The 24,972-nt window shown below is 45.2% G+C and overlaps 1 protein-coding gene across 1 annotated transcript in view; it reads left to right on the forward strand.

Annotated features, from left to right (window-relative positions):
* The window catches only part of SLC16A2 (solute carrier family 16 member 2), a 111,266-nt gene extending 86,979 nt beyond the window's left edge, over nt 1-24,287 (forward strand). The window contains exons 2-6 of the mRNA XM_020284930.2: nt 8,291-8,435; nt 11,662-12,112; nt 13,786-13,929; nt 18,597-18,825; nt 21,707-24,287. Coding sequence (XP_020140519.1) covers nt 8,291-8,435; nt 11,662-12,112; nt 13,786-13,929; nt 18,597-18,825; nt 21,707-21,927 — 1,190 coding nt within the window. The 3' untranslated portion in view covers nt 21,928-24,287. The remainder of the gene's footprint in view (nt 1-8,290; nt 8,436-11,661; nt 12,113-13,785; nt 13,930-18,596; nt 18,826-21,706) is intronic.
* Nucleotides 24,288-24,972: the final 685 nt, after the last annotated feature.

Here is a 24,972-nt window from a genome sequence, read left to right on the forward strand (position 1 = left end):
CAGAATGCCTTTAGACAATAACCCCTCTACTCCAGCCAAACACCATGGAAAAAAAAATGCCCCCCACGCAGCCTTTATTAGCAAAGGCCTAGTGGGGAGCCTAGACTTTTACACTCACCCAGCTGTAACAAAGTGTCCCAACCTGCCCCCCTGCCATACTGAGATGGTGTCAGACGAACCTGAGTATGAAGCCAGGAATTTCCTTCCTTCTCAGTGGTAACAAGACCTACCCCTCCCCCATGGTGTCAGTGGAGACCATGTAGGGAGCCTGGATTTTCACCCTTGCCAGACTATAACCTCCATACACCCCTCCCGCCCCTGGGGAGATGCCAAGGTGGTATCACTGAAGGCCAAGTAGAAAACTGGGACTCTTACCATCACTCAACTGTAGTGTCAGTTGAGGTCACATGGGAAAGAGTAACAAAGGACCCTTTACCTCTCCCAACCAGGAAGATATCATAAGAAGGCTGGTGAAAATCTTGAACACCTACCAGCCCAGCAATAACAAGACACCCTTCCTCCCCCAGAGCGTCAAGGGAGACTGAGCAGGGAGCCTGGACTTCTGCCCACATCTGGCAGTGATGAAGTGGTGCCTCACTGACACAATGTCAGATTCCTCTGACACTAAAACAAAGATTTAAATAAGATCCAGAATCTCATAACATAATATCCAAAATGCCCAGGATACAATAGAGAATCACTCATCATACCAAGGCCCAGGAAAATCTTGACTTCAATGAGAAAAGACCGTCAACAGATGCCAACACTGAGATGACACAAATGTCAGAATTATTTGGCAAGGATTTTGAAGCAGCTATCATTAAAATGCTTCAATAAGCCATCACAATCATACTTGAAACAAATGAAAAAATACTAAGTCTCACCAAATAAATAGAAGATACAAAACAAATGGAAATTTTTGGAACTGAAAAATATAATGAGCAAAATAAAATAAACCTTACTGGATGGGCCCGACAGCAGAATAGAGAGGACAGAAGAAAGAATTAGTGAAATTGACGGCAGAGCAATAAAAATTATCGAATCTGAACAACAGAGAGAAAATATTGAAAAAGTGAACAGAGCCTCAGGAGCCTGTGAGGCTATAACAAAAGATTTAACATTCCTGTCATCAGAGGAGTCCCAGAAGAAGAGAAAAGGTGGGGATGAAAAGGTACTCAGAAATATTTGCTGAAAACTTCCCAAATCTGGCAAAAGACACAAATCTATAGTTTCATGAACCTGAGTAAATCCCAAAGATGATGAACTCAAAGAAATCTATGTCAAGACACATCATGGTCAAACTTATGAAATCTAAACATACACACACACACACACAATCTTGAAAACAATGAGAAAGAAATGACACCTTAAGTCTAGGGGAAAAACAATATGAATGATAGCAATTTCTCATCAGAAACCATGGAGGGCAAAAGGAAAAAGTGGTACAAAATTTTTCAAGTGCTGAAATAACAGATCTATCAACCCAGAATTGTATATCCAGTGACAATATCCTTCAGGAATGAAGGAGAAAATCAAAGCATTCTTAGATGAAGGAAAACTAAGAGAATTTGTCACCAACAGTCCTACCCTAAAAGAATGGCTCAAGGAATTTCTTTAACCAGAAAAAAGAAACAATAAAAGGAAGAATCTTGGAACATTAGGAAAAAAAGACATATCAGTGGAAAGAGTAAAATTATGCATAAATATAATAGATATTAGAATATAACAAATTTATTAGACTATAATAGATTTCTCCTCCTTTTGTGTTTTCTAAATTATGCTCAATTGTTGAAGAAAAATTATAATGATGCCTGATGTAGTTACCAATGTATATAGAGGAAATATTTAAGAAAATTTTATTACAAGTGGAGGAGTGTTAAGAGACACAGGGGAGGTTAGGTTTCTATACTTCACTCAAACTACTAAAATGTCAACACCAGTAAACTGTGATGTTACCTACATATAATATGATACCATTATATGCATACAATATGATTTCTTTGAGTATTTTTTTAGTGTCCACTAAAAGAGGTATGCAAAAGGATATACTCAAAAGCACTAAAAATAAATTAAAACAGAATTCTAAACATTTTAAAAATAAATCACAGGAAGATAGGAAAAAGAAAACAAAGAAAGGAAAAACAGAACAACGAGGAAACAAAAATAAAATGGCCCTAATATGTCAATGATTACATCAAATGTAAATGGTCTAAAAACATGAATTAAAAGAGATTGGCAGAGTGGGATAGAAAAAAATCATGCCCAACAATATTCTCTCTATAAGAAGCTCATTTCAAACATGTGTTTCTAGGGAATTATGCTGGGTTTAAATAAAAGCCAATTTCAAAAGGTCACATACTGTCTGACTCCATTTATATATACCTTTCTTTAAATACAAATATTATAGAGATGGAAAACAAATTTGTGATTGCTAGGATTTAGGGATGGTGGGGGAGTGGCCATGTATTACTATAAAGTGATAACACAAAGATCTTTGTGGTAATAGAATAGTTCTGTATTTTCATTGTCATGGTGATTGCAGGAAATTACACATGATACAATGGCATAGAACTAAATGCACACACTGTACCTTTCCCAATTTTTTGGTTTTGATATTATATTATAATTACATAAGGGAAAACTGGATGAAGAATTTATGGGACCCACTAGACTATCTCCTGTGAATCTATAATTATTTTAAAATGAAAATTTTTTTAAAAACCCAAATAGATTAATTTTTTAAAGCTACATAAAATATAATTTAAACTCTCTTTGACTGTACAAAACATATCTTTCAAGCCTAATCACCAGTTTTCATTGTATTATAGATATTCAGAAAGGCCAAGTATTGGTGAGTTCAAGTTATAGAATGCTGGTAAAATGATTTACTGAATTTAAGTATTTTTTCTTTCTGGCAACACAACTGAGCTTTTTTTTTTTTATTTCAATAGATTTAGGAGTACAAGTTGTTTTTTGTTACATGGATGAATTGTATGGTGATAAAGTCAGGGCTTCTAGTGTACCCATCACCCAAATAGTATACATTGTGCTCAATAGGTAGTTTTGATCCCTCACCCTCCTCCCCTATACCCTTTTTCTGAGTCTCCAAAGTCCCTTATAACACTCTGTGTGACCATATATACTCATGATTCAACTCCCATTTATAAGCGAGTACATGAAGTATTAGTGTTTCCATTCCTGAGATACTTAGGTTTATGTGTTCCAGTTCCATTCGAGTTGCTGTGAAAGATATTATTACATTCCTTTTTAAGGCTGAGTACTATTTTATGGTGTGTGTGTGTGTAATATATATATATATATATGTATATATATCACATTTTCTTTATCCACTCATCAGTTGGTGGGCACATAGGTTGATTACATATCTTTGTAATTGTAAATTGTGCTATGATAAACATATGAGTGCATATGTCTTTTTGAAATAATGACTTTTTTCCTGTGGTTAGATACTCAGTAGTGGGATTGCTAGATTGAATGACAGGTCTCCTTTCAGTTCTTAGAGCAATCTCCACACTGTTTTTCACAGAGGTTATACTAATTTACATTCCCACTAACAGCGAATAAGTGTTCCCTTTTCACCACACCTGCACCAACATCTATTGTTTTTTGACTTTTTAATGGCCATTCTGACAGGTGTAAGGCGGTATCTTACTGTGGTATTAATTTTCATTTCCCTGATGATTAGTGATGTTGAGCATTTTTTCATATATCTGGTGGCTATTTGTATCTCTTCTTTTGAAAAATGTGTTTTTGGCCGGGCGCGGTGGCTCACGCCTGTAATCCTAGCTCTCTGGGAGGCCGAGGCGGGCGGATTGCTCGAGGTCAGGAGTTCAAAACCAGCCTGAGCAAGAGCGAGACCCCGTCTCTACTATAAATAGAAAGAAATTAATTGGCCAACTGATATATATATAAAAAATTAGCCGGGCATGGTGGCGCATGCCTGTAGTCCCAGCTACTCGGGAGGCTGAGGCAGAAGGATCGCTCGAGCCCAGGAGTTTGAGGTTGCTGTGAGCTAGGCTGACGCCACGGCACTCACTCTAGCCTGGACAACAAAGCGAGACTCTGTCTCAAAAAAAAAAAAAAAAAAAAAAAAAAAAAAAAAAAAAAAAAAGAAAAATGTGTTTTTGTCTGTTGCCCATTTTTAATGGGGTTATCTGTTTTTTCTTTTCTTTCTTTTTTATTTCTGAATATTACAGAGGTACAAATCTTTTGGTTACATGGATTGCTTTTGTACTGCTTGAGTCAACGTTATAAGTGTACCCATCACCCAGATAGTGTACATTGTACCTGTTAGGTATGATTTCACCCATCTCCTCCTCCCCCCTCCTACCTGCATGATTTCCGTTGAGTTTTACATCCATCATACACAGGAGTGCTGATCAGTTAGTTAGTTCCAATTTAAGTGAAGTATGGCAAGAATGGAAATACAAACACCACATGTACTCACTATTAAACTGATTTTTTCTTGCTGATTTGTTTGAGTGCCTTATAGATTCTGAATATTAGTCCTTTGGTGGATGTATACTTTGTGAATATTTCCTTCCATTCCCTAGGACCTAAAACCCTAGAGTCCAGGTTGTCTATTTGCTCTTTTAGGCATTTCTTTTCCTGTGCAGAAGCTTTTTAGTTTAAGTCCCACTTATTTATTTTTGTTTTTGTTTTATTTGCTTTGGGGGACTTAGTCATAAATCCTTTGCCTAGGCCAATGTCAAGAAAACTTTTTTTGTTTTTGAGACAGAGTCTAGCTTTGTTGCCCAGGCTAGAGTGAGTGCTGTGGTGGCAGCCTAACTCACAGCAACCTCAAACTCCTGGGCTCAAGCGATCCTCCTGCCTCAGCCTCCATAGTAGCTGGGACTACAGGCACGTACCACCATGCTCGGCTAATTTTTTCTATATATATTAGTTGGGCAATTAATTTCTTTCTATTTATAGTAGAGATGGGGTCTTGCTCTTGCTCAGGCTGGTTTCGAACTCTTGACCTCGAGCAATCCATCCGCCTCCGCCTCCCAGAGTGCTAGGATTACAGGCGTGAGCCACTAAGTTTTCTGCTAGAAATTTTATGGTGTCAGGTCTCACATTTACCTCTTTAATCCATCTTGAATTAATTTATGTGTATGATGACAGGGATCCAGTTTTATTCTTCTACATGTGGCTGTATAATTTTCCCAGCACATTTGTTGAGTAGTGTGTCCTTTCCCCAATGTATGTTTTTGTCTTCTTTGTCAAAGATCAGGTGGTTGTAGGTGGATAGTTTTATTTCTGGGTTCTCTATTCTGTCCCATTGAACTATGTATCTATTTTTATACCAATACCATGCTGTTTTCGTTACTATAGACTTGTAGTATAATTTGAAATCGGGTAATGTGATGCCTCCAGGTTTGTTCTTTTTACTTAGGATCGTTTTGTCTATTTGTGCTCTTTTTGATTATATATGAAATTTAGGATTATTTTTCCTAATTCTGTGAAAAATGATATTGGTATTTTGATAGAAATTGCATTGAATCTGTAAATCACTTTGGGCAGCATGGACATTGTAACAATATTGATTCTTCTCATCCGTGAGCACGGGATACTTTTCCATTTATTCGTGTCATCAACAATTTCTTTCACTGGTGTTTTGTACCGTGTTTCCCCCAAAATAAGACAGGGTCTTATATTTATTTTTCCTCAAGAAGACACCCTAGGGCTTATTTTCAGGAGATGTGTCATTTTTTTAAATTATGGCACAACAATCTACATTTATTCAAATATAGTTAAGTCGTCTTCTTCTGGAACATCATCATAATTCTCCAAACCCCAAATTCCATCCTGAATTTCTTGCAACTCTATTTCCTTTAAAACCATTGGCTGGGACCTGACAGGGGGAGCCGATCTTGTTAGTGGGGCTGCCCACACCTTTCTGGTCACCTCTGGGATAGTAGCTGTCACAATGGGGCAGATGAGAATGGCTGCTTCTCTTCTTTACCACTCCGCAATGAAATGTATGGGTTGTGCAGATATGCTGCATAGCCACGCCCATCACTAGGTCTTATTTTCGGGGTAGGGCTTATATTGCACAAATGCTTAGAAATCCTGCTAGGGCTTATTTTTTATTTATTTATTTATTTTTTGCTAGGGCTTATTTTATGAGTAGGTCTTATTTTCCGGGAAACATGGTAATTCTCCTTGTAGAGATCTTTCTACTCCTTGGTTAAGTATATTCCCAGGTATTTTATTTTATTTGTTGCTATTGTAAATGAGATTGAGTTCTTGATTTGATTTTCAGCTTGGCTGTTATTAGTATATAGAAATGCAACTTATTTCTATACATTAATTTTATATAACCTGAGACTTTACTGAATTTATCTATTTTAGGAGTCTCTTCGAGGAGTCTTTAGGATTTTCTAGATATAAGATCATATCATCAGCAAATAGGGATAGTTTGACCTCCTCTTTTCCAATTTGGATGCCTTTATTTCATTCTCCTGCCTGATTGCTCTGGCTAGGACTTCCAGTATCATGTAAAATAGAAGTGGTGAAAGCAGGCATACGTGTCTTGTTCCAGTTATTAGGAGGAATGCTTTCAATTTTACCCCATTCAGTATGATGTTGGCTGTGAATTTGTCATACATGGCTTTTATTATTTTGAGGTATGGTCCTTCTATGCTTAGTTTGTTAAGGGTTTTTATCATGAAGGGGTGCTGGATTTTATCAAATACTTTTTCTGCATCTATTGAGATGATCATATGGTTTTTGATTTTTAATTCTGTCTGTGTGGTGAATCACATTTATTGACTATGTTGAACCATCCTTGCATCCCTAGGATGAAATCCACTTGATCATGGTAAATTATATTTTTGATGTGTTGTTAGATTCAGTTTGATAGTATTTTGTTGGGGATTTTTACATCTATGTTCATCAGGAATATTGGTTTACAGTTTTCTTGGTTGTTATTGTTGTTGTTGTTGTGTCCTTTCCTGGCTTCGGTATCAGGGTTTTATAAAATGAGTTAAGGAGGATTCCCTCCTTCTCAATGTTATGGAATACTTTCAAAAGGATAGGTACCAGTTTTTCTTTTAATTCCCATTTTACAGATGAGAAAATTGAAGATTAGGGAAGTGCTGTGCGACTTCTCAAGGTCTCACAGCTGATAAGAGATGCAATTGTAAGGTAAGAGGTGAAATTGTGATAAAAGTCCAGGTCTCCTGGTGTCCTAGGCTAGTATTTTTAGAGCCAGGAAGTGAGGAGGGCTCAGGATGGGGCCCAAGCAAAGCAAAGATTATCAATGTGGATCTGAGCAACCTATTTGGCACTTAAGGGACACAGGAAGTAGACTAGCCCTGACCTCACTGAGACTGCACTCCTCTGGCCCACTTGGGGCTCCACAATTGAAGAGAGACAAAAGCTGGCCCAGCACCCTGCTCAGGTGACACTCAGTGAATGCTTTTTGATGATGATGATGATGAAGAAGAGTCGGAATGTGTTCAGAGGAAAGCTCTGAAAGTAATTAGAGAGTTGAAATTAATGCTAAGAGAAAAAGTTAGGGGAACCAAGATTATTTATCCTAGAAAAGAGAGTCTTAAGATGAAACTTGATAACAGCTTTTAAACAAAAAAAGCTTGGGCTTTTCTTCTGAGAGCTGAGCGAGGGGAAATGGGCTGGAAGAATCTAAGTAAAAGGGCAAATTTCTTCCTCCCTAGTGAGGATTGTTACAGACACTTAAGAGCCTTTGAAAACAGAATAAACTCTTCTTGAGTTTGGAATAAGGAATTTGCCTAACATGGGCTCTGATGAAGGATTTCAGTATGAGGGCCACATGACCCTCTTGCACAGTGTCTTTATAAATTTTTGGGTGGCCCCTGAACCTGCCCTGTATCCTAGTACATTTCCAGAAGGCTGGGGCCTTCACTGTTCCTTAGTCTTAGCATCTTCACAGGGTTGTTCCAATGACTGAGACAAGCTTAACCTCAGCTCTTTAAACCTCATCCCCCATGCTCCTTGCTCCTGAAGTCAAATGGCCAAGTTCCTAAGGCTATATACATCTGGCTTAGTGTCCATGGAAGGTCCTGAAATGTTGGCTAGTCTGAATCTGACTCCAGTGCTGGAATCTCCTATTTTACTAATATATCTAGCCTCTGCTTGAATACCTCTCTAACCATCACAGACCAGAAAGCTGGCAGTACAGACTAACCCAATGGCCACTTTGAAAGGCCAGAAAGAACTGAGATACCAGCAACACCACCAGGTGTGACATTAATCTAAAGTGTCTTTGTGCTTCTTTTCTCTACAGCATGGGTAGGAGCCCTTGCGATGGGTATGATCTTCTTCTGTTCTCCCATTGTAAGTATATTCACTGACCGTTTAGGCTGCCGAATCACAGCAACTGCGGGGGCTGCTGTTGCTTTCATCGGTCTCCATACCAGCTCCTTCACCAGGTAAGGCTAAGGGTTGCTGGCCATTTCCCCAAAGCTGAGGGTTGGCTTCTTTCTGGGCTTCAGCTAGGGATACTCTTCTCATTGTAGAATCCCTGTGGCCATGGCCATATAAGGCCTTCAAAGACTCTGCTGCCAGGGTTCATAATTCAATGGAAGTCATCTAGGTAGGGTTCCCAAAATGCATTGGTAAGGGAATGTCCTCAAAGAGAATCTAAGAGTTCCAGAGTGGTGGGAGGAGCCTAAGCCTGATAGTTCATAAAGCTGGGCCCAAGTCCAATTTTGGTGACTGAATGGCTATGGAACAATTGATGAGTACCATTTCCCTCTCTGGGCCTTTCTGTTTTTATAACATGAGGGGATTAGATCAGATGGTCATTTTAGGTCTCTTCCAGCTCTGCTATTCTATTCCCCTTCAATGTATGTGCCACACAACTCTTGACCTCTCCCTCCCTCTCAAGAATGAGCTTCTTGAGTGAGCACATGTGAACACCTAGCCTGCCAGGATTCCCAAAGGAATCTTATGGTGAAAGAGAGGTCAGCTGAGCCAAAGGATGTTTAGCATGTCTGGCTCTTTTCCAGGTATCTGTAGCTGCTGACACCTATGGGATGATTTGGGACAGATAGATTCATGTCTTAGGTATGAGAAGGATGTTTAGCAGCATCTCTCACTGAGGTACAGACCCAGAACCCAGCTCCTCAGTTGGACCTAGACCAAACTCAAACCTTAGTCCCACTGGTCCTGCTGTCAAAATTTGGTAGTGTCAGGCAAGGAGCAGCTACAAGTTCATTTTCTGCTTTCTTTTCTGCCAGCCCTGCAGAAGCATATGTGTAGAGAGGAGGGAATAAAGACCTTATACCACAGCTTGAGGAATATGGAATTCCTAAAGAACTCTAATGACTTTCTGCTAAAGACACTTTGGAAGTTATGGTACCTCCTACTTCCAATCTGTCTGGGCTGATGTAGGATAATGCCAGACTAGAAATACAGAAATGGCCACAGCAACATGTCTGGAATGAGGAGAGAACTAAGGTGTCAGAGACTTGCTTTCTGAGCGTGGTTCTCCAGAGAAGGGCCATGGCTCTCTAGGCCTAAGGTTCCATTCTCAGTGGAGAATGACAATTGTGTTCCACCTCAACTGGGACCCGTGAGGGTGAGCCAGCTTTCTTTATGACTTTAGCATTTCTGGCTGCCCAGCACACCCTCCAGCAGAGCTTGGATTTGGTCTGCAGTGGTTTCTTGGCTTTATCCGATCCAACTGAGACAGAAAAGGGAAAACCAATGAGTCCTGCCCAGAACCTGCTCAGCCATCCCAGTGCAGCAGCTGTAAACCTTTTCAGGACCTGTCTGGTGGTCGGCCTCATTTGTCACCAACAAGCTGGTGCCTGGCTCCTTCTTAGGGGCAGCTAGGCCTCAGAAGCAGCCCCAGTCTCAGCATGACACAGCAGAGGTCTATTTTATAAAGCCAAGCAGAGCAAAGTGTAAACAAATTAGCAACATACGGATCCCATTTCCCTTCCCATCCACATGGGCTCAGTTACAGGAGGGGAAGGAGCTCAGATGTGGTGTTTTCTTCTGGCATGCTTCTTTATGCACATTGGAGTAGGCATTCTGTTCTCCAGCCCCTGAGCTCCTCCCCCACCCCTTTTGCTCTTTCTGTAAGAACATCTTCGGAGCCAAGAAACTTTCTGCATGGCTTCAAATCCAAGGAAAAATGGTTCTGCTTGTGGCTACAGTTTTAAGTCATCCTTCCTGTTGTCTCAATCAGGGCTCTAAGTTCCTTTGGATGGTGTGAAATGGGGCAAAGTGCAGGCAGGGCTGGTGGGGTTTTGGAAAGCTCAATTCAGGGGCTTCCTGTCCCGGAGACCCTAGCTAGAAACAGATCCACCACAGAGCACCCTGAGCTGAATCCCATGTTTTGCTTCCACCTGCCTTCTCCCTGAAGGTCCAACTCCTCTACCTTAGACAATGCCCCCAGCTAAGGACAATCCCATAGAGTACCTAGAATCTAATGGGAGCAGGCTCCAAGAAACCTGATAGAAGAGGAGCAGTTGGCTTCACTATGTGTTCCAAGTAGAGACAATTATTTTGAAACCAAAACCCTTGCTCACATTTAGTGAATACAAGCAAATGGAAACCAACGGTGGTGATTGCTCTCTTGGAACCATTGGTGCTAGCACCACATTGTCACTGCAGCATAGGCCCAGACCTTTAGCATGAGAACAGAGTCTATCTCTTGGGAAGAATTGCTTAACCAAGAAGAGTGTTAGGTAATTAAGTAGCCAGATAGGAACTGTTAGCAAAATATATGGGAGCATCAAAAAGAAAACAAAATTCTTCATTAGGTCATGACAATATTGTCTGGGACACATGGCTGGCCAAACTGACCTTCCTATGGCCTTTTCCCTTCTGACACTTTATCTTCTGTGACCGAGGCTTATGGCCGCAGAAGGGCCTAAGAGTTTTGTGCCAGGATTTGTCTTACTTGGCGAGGCCCACAACTTCTTTGAGGGTCTACTTCCTGTCAAAGAGCCAGGCTAGTCTGGAGAACAAATCCATACCATATGCAGCAACAGGGACAGGAAGTTAAAGGGACTCCTTACGCCAGGATTCTCATGGAGATTATCCATGGCCTAGGGTAAAGGGCCTTGGGATATCCAGACCTTGGGCGACTGGGGAGAAGGTGTCTGTCAGGAGATCATCACCCATTCTCTGAAATATTAAGGGCCCTGAGCATGGAGAAAGCCACTGAGGAGTCCTATGGAAGGTCTCAACCTTCCAGGATCTTGGCTCCTTGTAGACGTTTGTTGTCACATGGGATAAAGCTTTGGCCACCAGCCTATCCATGGTGTCTAGGTAAGCAGAAAGGTGAAACTGTTCTCTCTAAGGCACTGACTTACTGCCTGTAGCCCCTCACCCAGCCTTTGCATAGGGTGGTTCTGGCTTTCTCTTGAACAGTCCTCTTCGATAGGGTGCTATGATTCGTGCTAGAGTCACACAGACCTGGATCTAAGTCCAAGCCATGTGACCTTGGGCATACTACTTTACCTCTGAGTTTCTGCTTCCCCATCTACAACATGGGGATGAGAAGACCTTGTTCTGAGGATCAGTGGCAAGTGGGGCTGTGCATTAAGGGAGGAGGAATGGAGGTCTCGGGAGGCTGACGGGGGAGGGCAGATAGATTGCTGGTCAGGCTGCTGAGGACAGCTCTCTCTGTTTTTCCCACAGCTCCCTAAGCCTGCGCTACTTCACCTACGGGATTCTCTTTGGTTGTGGCTGTTCCTTCGCCTTTCAGCCGTCCCTCGTCATCCTGGGCCACTACTTCCAACGCCGCCTGGGTTTGGCCAATGGCGTGGTGTCCGCTGGGAGTAGCGTCTTCTCCATGTCCTTCCCCTTCCTCATCAAAATGCTGGGGGATAAGATCAAGCTGGCCCAAACCTTCCAGGTGCTAAGTACCTTCATGTTTGTCCTTATGCTGCTTTCACTCACCTACCGGCCCCTCCTGCCCAGCTCCCAGGACACCCCAAGCAAGAGAGGTGTCCGCACCCTGCACCAGCGCTTTCTGGCTCAGCTTCGGAAGTACTTCAACATGCGAGTGTTCCGCCAACGCACCTACCGCATCTGGGCCTTCGGGATCGCTGCTGCTGCCCTTGGCTACTTCGTTCCCTATGTACACCTGGTGAGGAATACCAGGGTGGGCCCACCCCACCTGGCCCCAGAAGCTCCCCTCAACCCGCCTGGAGTCCAGAGGGTGGGGGTGGAGGACACCGAAAGGATAGAGCTGGGAACTTTAGAAAAAGAAAAAAAAAATAGTGGTTCATAAGGCCAAGCAGAGGAAAGAGAGGGGGAAAAGCACAGGTTGAGGGAAGACCTCAGTGGAAAATGGGAGGAGTTCCTTGGGAGAAATCTCATGGACCTGGGCTTCCCCCACAGAAAAAATTTAGAGAGATTTTTTTTTTTTGAGACAGAGTCTCACTCTGTTGCCCAGGCTAGAGTGAGTGCCGTGGCGTCAGCCTAGCTCACAGCAACCTCAATCTCCTGGGCTCAAGCAATCCTCCTGCCTCAGCCTCCCAAGTAGCTGGGACTACAGGCATGGGCCACCATGCCCGGCTAATGTTTTCCTATATATATTAGTTGGCCAATTAATTTATTTCTATTTATAGTAGTGACAGGGTCTCGCTCTTGTTCAGGCTGGTTTCGAACTCCTGACCTTGAGTGATCCTCCCGCCTCGGCCTCCCAGAGTGCTAGGATTACAGGCGTGAGCCATGGCGCCCAGCCGAGATTTTTTTTTCTTCTTTGAGACAGAGTCTTACTCTGTTGCCGAAGCTAGAGTGCCGTGGGGTCAGCCTAACTCACAGCAACCTCAATCTCCTGGGCTCAAGCGATCCTCCTGCCTCAGCCTCCCGAGTAGCTGGGACTACAGGCATGCGCCACCATGCCTGGCTAATTTTTTCTATATACTTTTAGGCGACCGATTAATTTCTTTCTATTTTTAGTAGAGACGGGGTCTTGTTCTTGCTCAGGCTGGTTTCGAACTCCTGACCTTGAGTTATCCGCCCGCCTCAGCCTCCCAGAGTGCTAGGATTACAGGCATGAGCCACTGCGCAGCCAATTTAGAGAGATTTTGAGGAGGAAACAAGCACTGCTGAGGTGACTGGCCCATGTGGCCCAAGACAGGGTTTTCTGAAACTGTGTTCTGTGGAATGCTGGTCATTGTGGTCAACTTACTTTATTTAGGAAATAACATATGCTGGATCTCTTCGAGCTTCATCATGTGTAATAATCTGTTAAAGGTACTAAAACTTCCTGCAGGAGAGAAATCCATTTGGCTTTGTTTAACCCAGCAGCCACCAAACTTATACGGCCACAGACCTCGTGGTTATAGGCCAGCTGTTATCCTCCATAGACCTCATGCTTCTGAAAACCTGCTTTGGAAGAGTTGCCTGGAAGTTGGTGGATCGTCCTCCTCTAGTAACCTGCTGTTGCCCCAGGCTATCAGTTTGGGGTCAGGAAATGAGATTATGGAGGAACCCTTGGATTTTCTCGGTTTTTTAAAGGCCATTTCTGTCCTGCTAGAGCTTAAAAGAGGCTTAGAGACACCTACCCACCTTGGCTGTTGCTCAGAAGTCCAGAATCCAGAAAGCCAAGGGCTAAGCAGCCTCTTAGGCTGCTCGAAGTAGCCCAAGAGCTTGTGCTAGAGCTAGTGCAACAGGGGAGAGGGCTACAGGAGAGTGGGTTCTTTACCCTGGTCCAGAGAAATAAGTAGGAGAGGGTCCTGAATATTCCAACACTTAACCAGTCAGCTCCTCTCCCTCATCTTGTTCTGGTGGCCCCGGTGCTATTCTTTTCAGATGAAATACGTGGAAGAGGAGTTCTTGGAAATCAAGGAGACCTGGGTGCTCTTGGTGTGTATTGGGGCTACCTCAGGCCTTGGACGTCTCGTGTCGGGCCACATCAGTGACTCTATTCCTGGACTTAAGAAGATCTACTTACAGGTGAGTGGGACCACCTGACAACTGTGGGGAGGAAGAGCCTACTAGAGATGCTACAGTTGTCTCCGGCCTTTGGCATAGGACGGTAGGGCGTGCTACTGCAGCGCCCTGAGCCCCGGCTCTGACATAGGCTTGAAGCTTGTTGTGCAACACGGGAAAGTCACCGAAATTCTCTGAGCCTCTGTCTCCTCTGCATTGCACACAAAGGCCATCATCCTTCTTCTGCCTCCTTTACCAAGATGGAATGAGGATCCAGTGAGAGCCGTGTATATGGAACCTATTAGAACACTTGTAAAGGAAGGTTTTTTTTCTTTTTATCAATAACTTAGGCTCTCCATCTGAAAGGGGGAAACTGAGGCCAGGAGTTAGATGTTGCCCCCCGGTAAGAACTGATCTCATTGCTACCCAACATACTCTTGGAGAGTCTTGAGCATCTGTAGCATTCTGTGGCCCAGTGTCTCTCCTCTAGGCCCAGGCCCAGGTCCATTCCAGAGCTACTTGGCATCAAGCACTGGTTCTCAAATGTCATCCTATCCCTGGACACAAAAAAGTGCCAGCAAAGGCCGGACTTCACTTTTCCTCTCTAGGCCTCACTTTCTTCATTAGAATAATCCTTGCCTTTGCTATCTTACCTCACAGGTGAGGATCAAAACAAATATAGGTATGACCAGGCTTGGCAAGTAGAAAATGTCATGGCCATGCAAGGTTTTAATCCTTCTGACAGGGACACAGATGTCCTCATATTGTGGACAGTACCAACATGGAGACTCCAGAGGCCACTTTCTTTGTGAGCCGGGCTCTGGTCTGAGTTCAGGTTACTGCTCAAGTTGTCAGTCTTTGCCTACCTGGCAGCCATATTGCCTTTCTGACCTGGCTCATGCTTTTTGCTCCTGCAGTGGGCTTATGGAGAGGCACCCAAGTGTGGAACCCTGTGGAAGGGCAAAGGCAGCTCCAGAAAAGAAGTAGTTGCAAAGAATCCATCAGGAAGGTGGTTGAGCTCTGACTCATTTATCTCCTGGGAAAACCCTAAAAGCACTGTCAGGGGACCCTCGACTACACTCACCGTAGGGATTTATGTCTCTGATAGCCCTGAGTGCTTTCCTAAATACCCTGAGATGCCTTGGATGAGAATATGATTAACTTTCCCTGTTGAGTTTAACTCTGTGTTACTTTGCAAGAGCTGGTGAATCTGCTTTGTCGGAGCTAGGGTTGCTACTATTGTCCATCCAGTCCAACCTCTCATTACACTGATGGACAAACTGAGGGAAAGACTCACACAGACAGTAGCAGCAGGAATTAACTCCTATGCAGCTCTCTTCTTATATTCCACTTTGCCCTAAGTGACGGATGGCAGCACCACGTCTCAGAGATAAGTGACTGGATCAAGGTCAAACCAAGGGATTATCTTGTGATTGAGATAAACCAATTATGAAATTTTGAATTGCTGTGCAAATATCAGCAAGTGCTTTATGTGGGTGACTTTTTGCATAGGAGTAATTGTGGCTTTCCCAGCCTCTCCTACATGCCACTCCTGTGGGTCTTCCCAGCCAGTATTAGCAGCTCCAAGGTGCCAAAGGGTTCTAGAAATCAGGGTAATCTGACACTGGGCCAGGACTTTATCTTGAGGAGAAACAGTAGCCTAGCCATATAGTTAATGTGATCATCAGCACAGCCCTAGGAAAGAGGTAGGGCCCAAGCAACTTTTGTTTTCTGTTATGCAGCAGGAGTTCCAGGGAGGGGAGGCATTAGCCAATTAAAGGCCGAGATAGGTTTAGGACCCAGAGTTTCTGCTGACCATTTCCCCCACCCATTGCTCCTGCCCCTTTTCCTTACTTTCATTTGGCCTAGTTTTATCACTTAGAATAATATAAAATAATCTTAGAACATAATAGATGAAACATATCTTTATCAACTTGTAGTCTAACTCCCTCATTGTACAAATTGCATGTCTCAGACTGAGAGCATAAGACAATGTATGAACTTCTCCTTTCTCTTGAGTTTCTCAAGATATTCCATCACAGGAATTGGACTCCTTTTCTCTCTGGGTCAGATGCAGGAATCTAAGCCTTGGGGAGCAGAAGGAGTGTACACAGCTTCAGGTTCTAAAGAGCCATCCTCTAGAGCAGGCGTCCTCAAACTACGGCCCATGGACCACATGCGGGCCACCTAGCACATTTATCCGGCCCTCTGGGTGTTTTTGCCGCCGCTGCCTGTCCTGCTTAGCAGCCGACTGGTCCCGGGCCCACAGTGCGCACTCTCCAACGGTCTGAGGGACAGTGAACTGGCCTCCTGTTTAAAAAGTTTGAGGACCCCTGCTCTAGACCCTGTGGGCCCTACTATTGGTGAAGACAGGCTTATGTGTCTGGTATCAAGCCCCTGGACAATCTGTTGGAAAGGAAATGGTGACAATATTCGGGATAGCCTCACTTTGGGTCAATTCGTGAAGTCTGAGTCTCAATTCTGAGAGGGGTTTTTAATTTCTGAACCTTAGCAAGGCCTCATGGAGGATGTGAAGACATATCTAGATATAAAAGGTAGTAATTAGAGCTTATTAAAATCAGTTAATAGGGTCCTATGTGCTATATAATGGTATTTATTCTTTTTTCTTTTTTTTTGAGACAGAGTCTCACTCTGTTGCCCAGGCTAGAGTGAGTGCCGTGGCGTCAGCCTCGCTCACAGCAACCTCCAACTCCTGGGCTCAAGTGATCCTCCTGCCTCAGCCTCCCAAGTAGCTGGGACTACAGGCATGTGCCACCATGCCTGGCTAATTTTTTCTATATATATTAGCTGGCCAATTAATTTCTTTCTATTTATAGTAGAGATGGGGTCTCGCTCTTGCTCAGGCTGGTTTCGAACTCCTGACCTCGAGCAATCCGCCTGCCTCGGCCTCCCAGAGTGCTAGGGTTACAGGCGTGAGCCACTGCGCCCAGCAGTATTTATTCTTAGTTGTGATAATGGGCTTGATCGATAGGTGGGTCTGTTTTATCTCATAGTTGTGTCTGACTCTCCTAGAGGAGAGGCAGGAGTATCTGGGGTTTTTTTCCTAGCTTCTGCCTAGCTGCCTCAGAGTAGCCTGGGCAAAGTTCAAAGGTACTCCAACAAAGAGTTGTCCTCAGATGGCAGTATCCTCTACCCAAATCAACCAATCAACCCAACAAACCCACTACCAGCCACAACACAGAAAATCTTTAGGGCATGAAACAGCCTTCACCCCCACTCCTTCCATGTGTTCCTAGGTAAGTTGGCCTGCCTGTGTGAACCATTGGAAAACCCTTGGGCTTGTTATGGCCTTGGTAAGCAGATCAGGTTTTAGCCCTGGCTCTAAGATGACCTGGCTCCGTTGGCTGCAGGGGGTTGGCAGTGGTGGGGAGGGGGTCCTTTCTCTGCCTGCAGCTCAGCTCTTCAGTGTGGCTCACTGACACAGGTTGCAAATGATCTTAATCAAAAGACCAGCTATGCTTACAGTGGCCCTTGTCTCTGTGGACAGGGGAAAACCAGCCTCTAGAAAGGCAGTTACTTTGCTTTGGAGTTATTTTACCCAGCCCAAAGAAAGCCCAGTAGTTGGTCAGTGCTCCTGGGCTCCCTTCAGGCTCCCTACACGCCCTCCTAATGGCTTAATTCCTCTGAAAGGCCCCTTTCTTGCCTTTTCGGGGTACCCCAGCAAAGCCCAGACACCCCCAGAACTATGTCTGAAATATCTGAGATGGGTAGTGTGGCCCATGTCCTAAAACATAAGGAACCTGGGTGAACTTTCCAATGGTCTCCATGCCAAGGTATTTTTTAAAATCAGTCCCCTGCCAAATGGAAACTAGCTCCTTCCCCATTTCAGGAAGCTGTGCCTTCCATTCCAGTCCCATAGTCATTAATGCAAGCCACTCTCCCTTCCTCCCTTCCCTCTTCCCATACTTTCCTTAGATCTGAGAACACCAACACTGCCTGATCCCAGACCCTAATCCCTGGGGCAGCCAAATAAGCTCAGAAAGTAGAAACAACAATTCCCTTTATCTCAGGGTCCAGTGCAAAGACAAACTTCTTGAGGCCAGAGGCCAAGTCCAACCCCCCCTCCCCCCCACCTTTTTTTTTTAATCCAGACAGAATCACAGTTAAGTAGGGGCTCTCTTTTTTTTTTTTTTTTTGAGACGGAATCTCGCTTTGTCGCCCAGGCTAGAGTGAGTGCCGTGGCATCCACCTAGCTCACAGCAACCTCAATCTCCTGGGCTCAAGCGATCCTCCTGCCTCAGCATCTCGAGTAGCCGGGACTACAGGCATGCGCCACCACGCCCGGCTAACTTTTTCTATATATATTAGTTGGCCAATTAATTTCTTTCTTTTTATAGTAGAGATGGGGTCTCGCTCTTGTTCAGGCTGGTTTCGAACTCCTGACCTCGAGCAATCCGCCTGCCTCGGCCTCCCAGAGAGCTAGGATTACAGGCGTGAGCCACCGCGCCCGGCCAGGGGCTCTCTTAAAGACTTTGAATCCCTCTATACAGGACTTAGAAGGGTCGTAAGTAACTATTTAGTCCAACTGCCCTCCCTGTTGACACCCTCCCCCCGCCCCGCCCCATTTTATAGATGGTAGAAGCGAAGACTTGAGAGAGGACATGTGATTTGCTATGTGGTCTTGGCTGGCCAACACAACATGACTACCTCGGGCCCTTGTTCCTCTCTAGGTACTCTCCTTCCTGCTCCTGGGCCTGATGTCCATGATGATTCCTTTGTGCCGAGACTTCGCGGGCCTCATCGTCGTCTGCCTCTTCCTGGGCCTTTGCGATGGCTTCTTCATCACCATCATGGCCCCCATCGCATTTGAGCTGGTGGGACCAATGCAGGCCTCACAAGCCATTGGCTACCTACTGGGCATGATGGCCCTGCCGATGATTGCTGGGCCCCCCATTGCAGGTGAGGCTGATACTCTACGGAGGGCATGAATCAGGGAGTCCCGTTTCCTCTGGGCATTAGATACCCTGAGCACCTCTGCTTGCGGCCCCCTTTCCTCTCATTCTCTGTTTCAGCAGCCTTGTCAGAGTGCATGGTACCCCTTGTCACTCACTGTTGGTGAAAGAAATTAAACATAGTACATATGCATGATACATTTTGAGGGATTTTCCATGGCTGTATATCTGTTTCTATGAGGTTTTATTGTAGACAGTATGGCTTCTTCCAGGAGGATGAAGAGAAAAATGAGTGTGGCTTTCTTTTCTTTTCTTTTCTTTTTTCTTTTTTCTTTTCCTTTCCTTTCCTTTCCTTTCCTTTCCTTTCCTTTCCTTTCCTTTCCTTTCCTTTCCTTTCCTTTCCTTTCCTTTCCTTTCCCTTTCCCTTTCTTTCTTTCTTTCTTTCTTTCTTTCTTTCTTTCTTTCTTTCTTTCTTTCTTTCTTTCTTTCTTTCTTTCTTTCTTTCTTTCCCTCCCTTCCTTCCTTCCTTCCTTCCTTCCTTCCTTCCTTCCTTCCTTCCTTCCTTCTCTCTCTCTCTCTCCCCCTCCCTCCCTCCCTCCCTTTCTTCCTTCCTTCCTTCCTTCCTTCTCTCTCTCTCTCCCCTCCCTCCCTCCCTTCCTTCCTTCCTTCCTTCCTTCCTTCCTTCCTTCCTTCCTTCCTTCCTTCCTTCCTTCCTTCCTTCCTTCCTTCCTTCTCTCTCTCTCTCCCCCTCCCTCCCTCCCTCCCTCCCTTTCTTCTTTCCTTCCTTCCTTCCTTCCTTCCTTCCTTCCTTCCTTCCTTCCTTCCTTCCTTCTCTCTCTCTCTCCCCCTCCCTCCCTCCCTCCCTTTCTTCCTTCCTTCCTTCCTTCTCTCTCTCTCTCCCCCTCCCTCCCTCCCTCCCTTTCTTCCTTCCTTCCTTCCTTCCTTCCTTCCTTCCTTCCTTCCTTCCTTCCTTCCTTCCTTCCTTCCTTCCTTCCTTCCTTCCTTCTCTCTCTCTCTCCCCCTCCCTCCCTCCCTCCCTTTCTTCTTTCCTTCCTTCCTTCCTTCTCTCTCTCTCCCTCCCTCCCTCCCTCCCTCCCTCCCTCCCTCCCTCCCTCCCTCCCTCCCTCCCTCCCTCCCTCCCTCCCTCCCTCCTTTCTTTCTTTCTTTCTTTCTTTCTTTCTTTCTTTCTTTCTTTCTTTCTTTCTTTCTTTCTTTCTTTCTTTCTTTCTTTCTTTCTTTCTTTCTTTCTTTCTTTCTTTCTTTCTTTCTTTCTTTTCTTGAGTCTTGCTCTGTTGCCCAGGCTGGAATGTCATGGCATTAGCCTAGCTCACAGCAACCTCAAACTCCTGGGCTCCAGCGATCCTCCTGTCTCAGCCTCCCGAATAGCTGGGACTACAGGCGTGCACTACCATGCCTGGTTCATTTTTTTCTATATATTTTTAGTTGTCCATATAATTTCTTTCTATTTTTAGTAGAGATGGGGTCTCACTCTTGCTCAGGCTGGTTTCAAACTCCTGACCTTGAGCGATCCTCCAGCCTTGGCCTCCGAGAGTGCTATGATTACAGGCATGAGCCACCTCACCCAGCCGAGTTTGGCCTTCTTGATCATTCTATTGATCCAATATCCTCTCTCTCCATGGGCAAGCGATTATTTGCAAGGTAGTTGGGTAGGAAGAGAAGAGAAAGTGGGCCCTGGTTTTATTAAAAGCTAGAGACACCCTTCTCCTCCTCTGCTGGCTTCTGAACTAAGCCTGTAGAAGAGATTTGATTAAGGTAACACCCAAGAATTAAGCCAATAAGGCTCCCCTTCAGTAAGTTGTAGGCAAAAGTGTTGACTTGCCATCTTTCAGCACTCCTAGTTTCTCCTTCCACTCTCCCAGAAAGGGATTGTGGGTATCTCAGGGAACATAAAACGAATGAAAAGAGACCTGCATTTCCTTTCTATAGGATTTATTGCAAACACTGACTCATGGGTTAGTCTCTCCTAAGCTAGTCAGATGGGCTATTTCAACAAATACTCCTTGAAAACGAATTATATGCAAGGCATTGTGAGGGTACCATGGGATGGGGCAAAAGCTTCCATTTAGGCTTTTTGTGCAACAGCCACACTGCCCACTGGGGAAGCAGAACCTCTACCCAGCCCCTGATTCTTAGAGTGCCCCAGAACCCACATCTCTTTCCATTTGGCTTAACTTCTGAGTAATTACAGACCCAAGGGCCTTCTTGCCTTTCCTGAATATTGTTTCTGGGCTCTGAGGTATTAATACTCTCAGGTACCTCACGTTATCTTTTGGAGGTGAACAGGGGAGGCCTTGCATCCCATGCTAAACATATCCATAGTAATGGCAGCTCAGAGGAACCCAGAGGGGCTATCCATATCTATAACAGAAAGGAAGATATACACATACGAATTACTCCTAGGGCAAATGGAATTCCAAGAAAGGACACTTCAGAGAAAAGACAAATAGGAACTCAGCTGAATTGGTCCACAAGAACAATTTGGGGGGAGTAGGGGGATGGGGAGTATTACTGTGAACCAAGGCAAGCAAGGCTTGGCCATCTTCTGCAGTTCTTCTAGACTAGGTTTCTTCCTAACTCCATACAACTAGATAGCTGTAGCTCGATGAAAGGCACAAATGGAGATACTTTAAGAGAAGCTTCATTAGCTCCTTTCATAATGAGCATTCATTCACCTCAAGGGCCTGCAACCCCAGGACCTCAGGGATGAGCTGCCTGCCCTTGACGTTTAGGGAGCTCCTAAGTCAAGGCAATACAGACCAAGATTCTCTGGATAGATAGGCATTGTTTTAGCCCCTTAGAAGCAGTAGAGAGCACCTTTGGGCGATAGGGCAAAGCTGAGCTTGACTTCTCTCTCTTGACTATTTCAGGCCTCCTCCGCAACTGTTTGGGGGACTACCACGTGGCCTTCTACTTTGCCGGTGTGCCCCCTATCATCGGGGCTATAATCCTCTTCTTCGTCCCTCTGATGCATCAAAGGATGTTCAAGAAAGAGCAGAGAGATTCCAGCAAGGATAAGATGTTGGCCCCCGACCCGGACCCCAATGGGGAGCTACTGCCAGGCTCCCCCATCCCTGAGGAACCAATCTAACGCCTTTTTCTTGCCATTGTGTGCTCCTCCCCAGCCCTTCCCCTTCTTCCCACCCTGCTCAGCATTTACATGTTTGCCACCAGCACACTTGTTCCCAAACCTGTGCACACAGCGTTTCAGCCACCTGATAACCCCCTTGGAGCTAAAGCTCCAGGTGTTCCAAACTCATTAACCAAATTCTCCCCATGAATGCCTTTAAACTTGCCAGGGCCCTTCTCTTCCCAGGGATCTGGGAAGGCGTGGGATCATCTTCTGGCCTTTGGAACCTCTCCATATAGTTTCTAAGCCCTGGGAGAGGAGGAGGATGTGATCTCTTGGCCCCAGCTGGTTAGTCACCCACGAAAATCAACCGCCAAAGGTGCTACTGTGTCCCCAAGAGCCTAGTGGGGGATACCCAAGCCTCTGTTTGCTGAGGAGTTCATTGCCATCCATTTTTTGGGAGCCCATGGGGGGAGCAGAAAGGCAAAATGAGACAAGGAGCTTTGTTTAGCCTTAGAGTTTCCAAAGGCTCTGGCTTCCCAAGAGCTGTGTACAGGCAGTATCCCCAAAATATGGTTGGTTAACAGTCTGCTCCCCTCTTCCCTTCCTTCTTTTTCGCTCTACTGTCTTCTCTCTCTTCTCTTCCCCTCTATTTCTTTCTATGACTGTCAAAACACATGGGTCCTGGGAGAAAGGAAGGACCCAACCCAGAGCTTGGGCAAATCAGCCTCACCTTGGCCCCGTCCACCCCTAACGCTAGCCTAATGCCACTCATCTCAGGCTGAGCCACATCTCACGTTTTGGCTCCAGCTGATATAATCCTAGACTGGAAAAGTAGAATACCAAATAGGGAAGGGACCTTAAATACTACAGAGTTCCATGTTCCACTCGCTGATTTTTACAGATTTCCCAGGCCAATGCATTTATCTGGAGACCCTCCCAGCTCCCCCATCCTCATATCTACCTGTCAAAATGTGAAGAAACCCCTTTCATCTCAGCAGGCAGAGGAGGACAGATGACAGAGAGCTGGCATGGTGGGAGTAGCAGCAGTGCCTATTGACATGGTAAAGGACCAACTCCTCCATGTCTCAGTTTTCATAATAGGTCAATATTTTCACCTGGGCCAGGCCAGAATAGGGCTGTTCCATTCCTAACCTGGACCCCAAAAAGGTACAGGCAGCAGCTGCACATAGGGTTGGACAACTTCATTTAGGAAAGGGAAGCCATCCTAGCTTTTACCACTCAATCTGTCCGCCATGCTGGGCATCCTAGACCACTCTGCTTAGTGGGCATTAAAGGTGCCATGAAAGGTAGACTCTGGACCACCTTCACGTCTCTGAAGTAGGTCCCAGATGTTCCCTATGCCCAGGCTCTGGGCAACAGTCTTACTGAAGAGCATTCCCAGTGCCCTTGGCTCGGAGCACAGGGCACTGCCAGGCTGCGTCCAGCTAGCACAGCTCACCTCATTAGCAGCTCAGCCTTTCTCCTCACTCCGCCTCTTTGTGTCTCTTTTTCCACTCTCTGGGCCTTTGTCTATTATATTCCTGTCACCCACCCTTTCAACATCTTTCTTTGCCAGGCATTCCTGGCTGTCACTTGGAGCCAACAGTAACTTGCCACCCCAACCCAGGGTCACCCCAGGGCCAGAAGGATGAGGTTGCCCTGAGGGGCTCCAAAGAAGACGACGGTCCCCACCCATAAGTTTTCCGTTACAAACAGGCAGCTGGGGCATGGTTGGCCTCTGATGGTTTCTTTCAAGGCCTAAGTCCTGAGCCCCCTCCGCTGGTCCCAGTCCAGCTCTTATCAACTCCCCAAAGGAAAACCCACTGGTTCTTGGCTCTGCGAGCAGAAAGGGGGGGCCGAGTTACTATCCTGTCAGCTGGAACAGCAGTGGGACAGGAGAAGCTGGGCCCCAGGAGCCCTGTAACTCCCAGGAGAGACCACTGAAAAAACTGGAGCAATGCTGTCCCTGCTTCCATTCCTCCCTACCCCACCCCACTGAGTCAGCGGAGGGCGATTCTGCAGGGCCTCATTTGTTGCTCATGGCCAGGTAGCTCTTAAGAATCAGGCTGCCACTGACTTCTCTCCAGATGAAGGGAAGACATTCACAGGTCCCAAATCTGCCCATCCAGGTCTCACACAACATCGTGGGGTGTCAATTTACTTCTTCCACACATGTGGACGCGCATGCATGAGCTCGTGTGCTTTTGGAGAGAACGTTTGTTGGCAAAAGCAGCACAGTATTAATATTTAGAGTAGGATGCAGCCTCTTATGCACCACCATTCAATCTAGGAGAACGAACAAAAATGTCAGAGCTTGAGACATGGGACATTTAAATCCTCAAGGGGTTTGGAACAAAATAAACAGATCTAAAAATTTGGTTTTGGTATGTATGTTGCCTGGTTAACAGCAGGAAGTTTGGCTTCAGAACTGACATCTCATTTTCAAATCAAAGCTCTGCCAGGGTCTGTGCTCTCTGAGTGTGGAGACTAGAAAAGGAGCTATATAGAGATTTGGAGTTGCGTGGACTGTTTGAGCTTGATTTTGAAGGGAGCTCTGAATTGGAAAAGTGGTTACTTGAACAGGGGTCCTCAAACTTTTTAAACAGGGGCCAGTTCACTGTCCCTCAGACCGTTGGAGGGCCGGACTATAGTTTAAAAAAAACTATGAACAAATTCCTATGCACACTGCACACATCTTATTTTGAAGTAAAAAAACAAATGGGCCAAATCACCCACATGTGGCCCACGGGCCATAGTTTGAGGACACCCGCTTTACAAAATGAGAACATGATTACTGGCTGAGTTGGAATGGAGGCCCCACCAAGGCCACCACCTTGTTACAAACGTGCCATGTTGAAAATGAGCCAAGACCTTAGCAATAATCCGATCCAACCCTTCTTCCACCTCTTTTATGTTATTGACGAGGAACCTGAAGGGACTGGTGGAGTTGGGTGACACAGACCGGCAGTGACAAAGCCTGGAATTGAGGGTGATGCAGGGAAGAGACCTATAAGAATGACAAAGCTGGGAGTAACCTTAGAGTCCCCCTTGTCCATACTCTGC

This window comes from Microcebus murinus, chromosome X (genome assembly GCF_040939455.1).
Source record: "Microcebus murinus isolate Inina chromosome X, M.murinus_Inina_mat1.0, whole genome shotgun sequence".
Lineage (NCBI taxonomy): Eukaryota > Metazoa > Chordata > Mammalia > Primates > Cheirogaleidae > Microcebus > Microcebus murinus.